This window comes from Magnolia sinica, chromosome 11, assembly GCF_029962835.1.
Source record: "Magnolia sinica isolate HGM2019 chromosome 11, MsV1, whole genome shotgun sequence".
Lineage (NCBI taxonomy): Eukaryota > Viridiplantae > Streptophyta > Magnoliopsida > Magnoliales > Magnoliaceae > Magnolia > Magnolia sinica.
The window spans coordinates 14,796,339-14,804,102 of NC_080583.1; the positions used below are offsets into that span (position 1 = coordinate 14,796,339).

The 7,764-nt window shown below is 41.0% G+C and overlaps 1 protein-coding gene across 1 annotated transcript; it reads left to right on the forward strand.

The window, feature by feature from the left end:
• Positions 1–2,584: 2,584 nt before the first annotated feature.
• Positions 2,585–3,151, forward strand: LOC131218024 (uncharacterized). The gene has a single exon (XM_058212706.1). It carries the CDS (start codon positions 2,585–2,587, stop codon positions 3,149–3,151), a length of 567 nt encoding a protein of 188 aa, XP_058068689.1.
• The last annotated feature ends 4,613 nt before the right edge of the window (positions 3,152–7,764 follow it).

Sequence of the window (7,764 nt, forward strand, 5' to 3'; positions counted from 1 at the left end):
CTCCTATGATGTGAGTATGAGAACTGAATTGTCCACGTGATGCAACGACCCATGAAATCCCTAGGGCCCAACTCTTATCTTGATTCAATCAAGGTAAAAGTTAGGCCTTGGGGGTTCATGGGGTGCTGCATCACCTGGACAGTTCAGTTTAGATCTCATACTTATATTATAGGAGATGAGTTCTCAAAAAGTTCTCATAAGATCATGAGGGCAGGTAAGCATTCCTTTTATATATATATATATATATATATATATATATATATATATATACACACCATTAGATAGTTGGACTGGACCTTGGTCCACATTGTGAGGCCTAATACATTCAAATCGGGCCTTAAACCCCTTTTACTAATCTCTAACAACAATAACGCTTCGCCTCAAGTTGGAGCATAAGTATCTTGCATGTTCAGTTTGAAAAATAATTTGATTGAAAAAAGAATACGACATGGTCTTAGTAAAAATATCTGTGTTGCGCGCTCTTCAAAATAAATGTGGGAGGGATGAGACTGCCATAAGTTTCTCATATACAAAATGAGTCTATTTCAATATGTTTGATGTGCTCGTGAAAATGATTGCTTGGTCATTATAAAAGCGAGGTACATGAGTTGAAATATTTATGCATAGGTTAGATAGAAGCATGCATAACCAAAGAACTTCAAATGTGACCTATTCATAGATTAATATTCAACTTAAGCAGATAAACATGTGGTTGGTGGTGTGAGGTGGGGGCAGCATTGCTACAGTGTACCGTTGACACCGGTGAAGTCGGTGGAAGAAGAAGAAGAAAGGAGAAGGGAGGAAGGAGTGAGGGATTTAGCTAGGGTTTAGAGCCTTCACAAAGTTACTTTGGCCGTCAAGCACTGTTGTGGAATATGGCATTGGAGGAAGAAAGGGAAGAAAGGAAAAGAGGGGAGGAAAAAGAACTAAAGTTTGAACAATCCTAGCTTTGATACTATGAAAAGAAAGAGAAGATTTGTCAAATGTGTTACTCCCCTACACCTCTTCAGTGGTTTTTTAGATGCCTATTAAGTTTTAAGTTGTAAACAGCTTACAGCTAAAAAGAATTTTAGGTATAAACTATATACTATGGTATTTATTTGGCTTTTAAGTGATAATATGTTTACAAGTAAACAAATTGTATTTGGCTATAAGAAGTAGGAATTCATGAGCTTGGGATGGCAAATCCAGCCAAAATCAGCCAATTTTAGGAAAGCATCAAAGTATGCACGTGGTGGATAGATTGGATGTCCTCCACCCATTATAGTGGGGCCAATGCAATCCTAAAGTGTGTCTTCTTCTTTTTTTTTTACTGTGGACGTCCTATCATTCTCTCTGTAGCCCATTTGATGATCAATCATTTGTTTTTGTCAGAGGAAAATATCAATGAAAGCACATGATAGACAGATTGGATGTATCGTACACATTGTGGATAAGTCCCACACATTACGGGTGTGTATCAACCATTGTTATTCTATTATGTATAATTCATTTTTAGTTGTAAAAGTTTACCTATGAAATATGGATTTTTACCTAGTTTCTGTAATATTTTTACCATCTATAAAGCCTTTATGGATAAATACAGGTATCGAAACAACCCCTGCAACTGAATTACTTGTAATCTTTACATGCATCCAAACGGCCCACTAGGTTTTAAAGGAAAATCCTAAAAAACTCTATACAGGTCATAGGCCTAGGGCCGACACCATTATAATAACATGATGGATGGTACATAGGCACTAAGAAATTGCTAAGAATAGGTGGCCTTCAAGTAATTCAAATTGAACAGGTTTGGACTCGTATTGTGGACAAAAATTATATGCTTGTTGGATTATCAGACTATTGGATTGGTAGACATTTATTGGACGGCCAAAAAATCCATAGTCCTACTTCAACAAGTAAGTGGACCATCTTATTGTTAGGATGGAAAAGGAGTAGACTAAACCTACTAGACGGTCCAGATGATTGATGTAGATGCCAATGATTCAAATGCAACTAGATGCATGGAAAGGTTCAATAATCACACGCACTAACCGTCCATTAGGTTCAGCCCTCTCTTCATCCCCAACCGTAAAAAATCGCAGTAATCTGATGGTCCGGGACACAAGCGGCTGGATCTATCTTTGACAAATGATCTTGTCCATCCATTTTTGTGTGCCACTGACTTTACGGTTACGATCATCCAATGAGTATGATCATATTTTCAAGGCGACTTTTGAATAGTGGAGTGGATCTATTGGACAGCCCAGATAAATGAATGATGTAGATTGGCACAATCCAAGTACAACTAGGTTCATGGAAAGGTTGCCATACACAAACCACTTGATCATTTCTCAAATATGTGAACCCATGGAAACAAAAACAAATTTCACTTCAGGTTGATTCGATGTACAATCAAACTGAGTCAACTCAGTCATGTTACGAGTCTACTCAAGAAGTTCTCAAACCATGTTTTTGGTATTCCCATAATACCAAAAATAGAATAAGGTACCTATACATAAAAAAACGTGGGTGTAAAAATCATTGATTTCTCTATATAGAGGGAGGTGGCCAATGCCATATGAACCTGCAAGAAAGAGATAAGATGAATCCTTCTTCTCCTTCTTCTCCTCCTCTCCATGCATTTGAAAGAGAAGGAAATTACAGACTCTCTCTCATCCATTCCATCCGTAAGCCGCCAGTGAAGCCGTGGAGGAGATCCACGGCTCTGCCCGATAAGCATTATGTGGTCCACCCATCAGGCTTCCGAAAGCTGGTGCAAAAGCTCACCGGGGCTCCACAATTCACATCACGGCGTCTCCAGGAGGCGGCCCCTGCACCACTCAATCTAGTCCCGAAGCGGGCCGTGCCGCCACCACAGCAGCTTGAATACATGGATACTTACATGCAGCTGCAGCCTCTATTATTATCTCCAGGACAGATGAAGTTCAAAGCTGATATTTCTTCTTTGCAGCTGCTGCCTCTATTCTCTCCCGAACTAACGAAGTTCAATTCAGATACTTCTTCGCAGCTGCAGCCTCTATTCTCTTCGGAATCGATGAAGTTCAACAATCATTCTTTTGGGTCATCTGGGTTCTTCTCACCTTCTTCATCATGTGCTTTTCCGCTCTTGAGCCCTATCTTCAGCCCGAGGACGAAGGCCTTGATGTAGCAAGTGCTGTTCTTTAGGGTGCGTTTGGATGCAAGTGAATTGAATTGGGAACATAGATCTTAATAAAAGATCCACATAATCTTTTTCCTAACCCTCAGATCGCAAACGTAATTTCCATTTGAAGCCAAGGAAATTACAATATGGTTAGTTCCATTTATTAGACTACATATTGCAATTCAACTTGATTTTGTATCCAAACGCACCCCTAGGCTGTGGCTACACAAACAAGCGGAGCCACCTATGCTCAATTTAGTCAAGAGAAATCAACACAATTGCGATTTGTTTCATTAGAGTACTTATCACAATTCAATTTGATAGAGCATCCAAACGCGTCTTTATTATTTTAGTTTTAGCTTCTATAATTCTTTTTAGTGGAATTATAGTGGGAGTGTGAGAGGGATTGATCTGTCATTGTAGGAGATTTTTATTTTGAATTTATTATTTATTATTTTCATGCATGGGTGTTTGGATGTTTCATCTTCTCTTCATAAATATGAAAATTGTTCTTTTATTGCTTCGTAAATTGATACAAATCGATTTAGTAGATTGATCAGCTACAACCATTTTTTTCAATGACCGAAATTTCGAAGGTGAAATTGCTTGAAGAGATGGGTTGTAGATTAGGTTAGTCTACAACCAGTACTTGCATGGTGATGATCAATTCTCATTGCTTTATGGATTCCAAGCTATCTGTTGTGTTTATGTGGCATGTGGTCCTGATGTTTTGGGACCCCATAAACAGTTACAACGGTGAGGATTATCCGTGTGGGGCGCCCCACCTTGTTGTATTTGTCATCTATCCATGCTGTTTATCTGTTTTTTCATCTTATTTTGGGTGGCGGTACCAAACCTTAAGAAGATCCTCAGGTGGAACATACCACTAGAAACAGTGATCTTTGACCATTAAAAGCTTTTGGTGGGCCACAAAAGTTTTGGATCAAGCTTATCTTTCTATTTTCCCTTCATCCAGATATCTTGACATTATCAACGGGTTGGATTGCAAATAAACATTATGTAGACCTCATTTTAAAGGTGAGGCACTCAATCACCACTGTTTCTTGTGGTATGGTCCACCTGAGATTTGAATATAGATAATTTTTGTGACCCCATCCTAAATGGGTTGGAGAAACGGATGGACGGCGTGGATATACAACACATCATCAAGGTGGGACCCACGGTCTTGTAACACTAATCCGTTCCCCCAGGATTACAAATTTTCAATATGCCCTGCAATTTGAATGGTATGGATTTCCTTACACGTGTACCACGAGTGAGGAGCATGATTCCCCACCATTTTAGAAATTGTAGCCTAAGGCCACCCATCCAGCTGGCTCCTCTGCAAGTTCTTGTAGGATAAGATTATTATATAAGTACGTGGGCCCACCATCGTCTATGTATAATAACAACATGTACGGCAGGGTCTTTGATGCACCCAAAAATATCTAAGGATGATATCGCCATCATGTGGACCACCAAACGAATTTAAAGGTTTTAGGGTGTTACTCATTTTTTCTATGATGTGTCTCACCTAATTATTATTGAATAGTACTAATTTTTTGGGAGCTCATCACCATAATCGGCCCACTTAATGTGTGGATTGGATGGTCCATCTACGTGTGCAAAAGAGTACATGGACTTCAGTTCATGTATCACAAGGACTATGGATGTGCACAACTCCAGCACTCTTCGGACCTATCAGAAATTTTTCTTGCAGCTCGGCATTTAATGTCTGAAATTTAAACACATGTTCCGAGGCTATCAATGGGCTTGGTCTGGGGTAGACCTAGGTTTTAAACTGTTTAATTTTTCATGCACGAGTCCAGCCCATTGACACTCCTAAATATGAGTGGCAATGGGGCGTAATCAAGGTGAGTCTCGCCCTCTCTTCCCTTCTCCTCTTCCTTTCTTCTCTTCTGTTTTCCTTTTCTTGCTGATGTGAGGGGGACCGCTGTGTAAGGCCCTCATGCATGTATGTTGTGTCCACCTTACCTGTCCTTGAGGGGCCCACAAATCATGTGGGGCCCGCCATTTTGGGGGCCAGCCCATTCGCGCCCCCTTAGCTGTCCATCCCTTCCTCCCTCTCTCTCTCTCTCTCTCTCTCTCTCTCTCTCTCTCTCTCTTAATTCCCTTTTCCTTTCTTTTGTTTGGGTTAGTGGGGCCACTAATATGGGACCCCACAGAGTGACTCGCTGGCCGTGTAGGAACAGCAGGTGGCCCACATATAGTGGGGCCCACCATGATGTATACTTTATCCATGGAGTCCATCCGCCGATCGTAGGGCCACCCTGATGCATGTGTTTTATCATCCACGCCACACATATATCCTTGCTGTGTGACCCAAGCAAGTGGGGCCCACTTGCGATGTGTGTGTTTTTATCCTAGCCGTCCAATAAGGATCGCCTAGTGGGCAGCCCCCTTGATCAAATGGTTACCTTGATTTATATTGTTGTTATGCTAAAGATATTTGAGTAGATATCAATAATGAATTGGATCTTTGTGAGAATTATATTTCTTGCTTGGCCGGTTATGCGGACCAGTGTGGGGCCACTGGAGTGGGAACCCACCTTGATCTACGTATTACATCATGATTGTTAAGTTAGAACAGCTTGTGTTTTCAGAAATTCTACTTTCGATTTCATGTTTTGGGGCCATCTTTGGGTGTCCGTGGTGGCCTCCACGTACAAGATATATAGGAGACACCACCCGGGCTTTATGGCCCATACTAATGTATGGAATATTGATGTTTTATTTGGGCCAAGGTGGGCCCCATATGATCGGGAGTTAGATCCCAAAGTGGGGCCAAGTAGGGTAGTGCAGGAATTTCAAGAGCCCATGTTTAGCCATGTGTTAAAAAATTGTATATGTGAATTCAGCAGGGCCCACCATGGGGATGTTTATTTCACGTGTCAGAGTATTAGGATGTCCCACTATTTCATCAAGAATAGGCCCTAAGCGTTTGAGAAGTGAGCCTAAAATTGGGATAAATCCATTCCTGAAACTATGTCTAACTTTCCAAATTCGGGACCAACTTTGGACACCAGTGGCGGACCCCACGCATGAGATGTGTGTGGATCACCAATTAAAACTTTTAAGCTATAACAATGAATAGAGAAATAATATTACTTAGGCCAAATCAAACCCCACATGATCAAGGAGTGGATCCCAAAATGGAGCCTGGCATGGTTGTGCAAAAAATTGAAATACCTGTGTTTGATCATACGCCAAAAATTACCTGTGCATAAAAAGTTGGTCCCACCTTAGATTTTATGAAGTCTATATATAGGGCTACTAAGGGCACCTAATGGCATGCCAAATGGTGGTCTGCCGAAAGGTGGTCCTATGTGATCGTGAGACGTACTCAAAATTGGGCCAAAAGTATTTATGAACTGTATTTCATCCACAGTTTCTCTCAATACTCATGTTTGGGCCATCACAATAAATTGTACACACCCAAACAATGAGGCCCGCCTTATAATTTTTAAAGCCTATGCGCGCATGGAGCTACCAGATGGATATTTCCTTTCACCAGATATGGGCCTCACATGATCATGAATTTGACTCGAAGATGGCTAGAAACCAACGTTACACCAAAAATCTATTTGACGTAAAATTCATGTGAGGCCACATTAGTGGGGTCAACCACCTTCCCAAGGCATTTAATGTAGCATCTAAACCTTGAAAATGATCTCTCAAGTGCTAGTGGGCCCAAAACCTTAGGTCAGCTATCTAGTGTGGGCTATCTTGTATGGGCATTACCTTCACTAGTGAGGCCCACCTTGCACGATATGTAAGCCTACCATTCTTTGATGGTGTGGAATATGTGATGGACAATCTTGCTGCCCATTTGTTTCTCCTAAGTTATATGCAGTCTTTGTCCCATCCAAATGAATCAAAACTAAGGCCTAGTTGGGCCCAATACCATGAAAAACACTTGGGAGCAAGAAGCCCATCGTGATAATCCTTCTTAGGCCTGTTAGGCAGGCCCACTACCTAGTGGGCAGCATGCCTTGCACACTACCACTAGTCAGTTGGGCCACTCTTAGTGGGGGCCCATTTGGATTATATAAGGCATAATATATGAGCTTTCTTATTTTATTTGTGTACAAGGCTTGTGGGTCCAACATGATATGGAAAATGAACAATGTTGGCATGTGGGCCTTATGTTTGGGATTGTTATTTATCTTCTAGTTGATGTTGGATTTGTGGGGACCAGTTATGTTATGGGATCCACCATAGATATGTGTATCCTATGTATGCCTTCCTTGGTGTGGGACTGTTATCTGCTACCCAATCAAGCCTAAACTGAAGTGGGCCATTCCAGAAGAACGTTAAATCAATGAAAAGCCCATTAACCATACTTGTTGTAAAATGTGGGGCACAATCTTATGTTGACGTGCAAGCTTCAGCTAGTGGGGCTCACTTAGTTGTGGAATTGGATCCACATCATTGAAAAGCCCAAGTGGGACCACTTAATCCAAGGTCAATGTGTAGGTCACACTTGGGCAAAACCCACATATTGATGGTTGAGATGATAATACGTGTGTGGTAACATAATAATGATGATGGGTATGATTTAAATGATGGTGATTATAGTAGTGTTAACTTGATGGTGG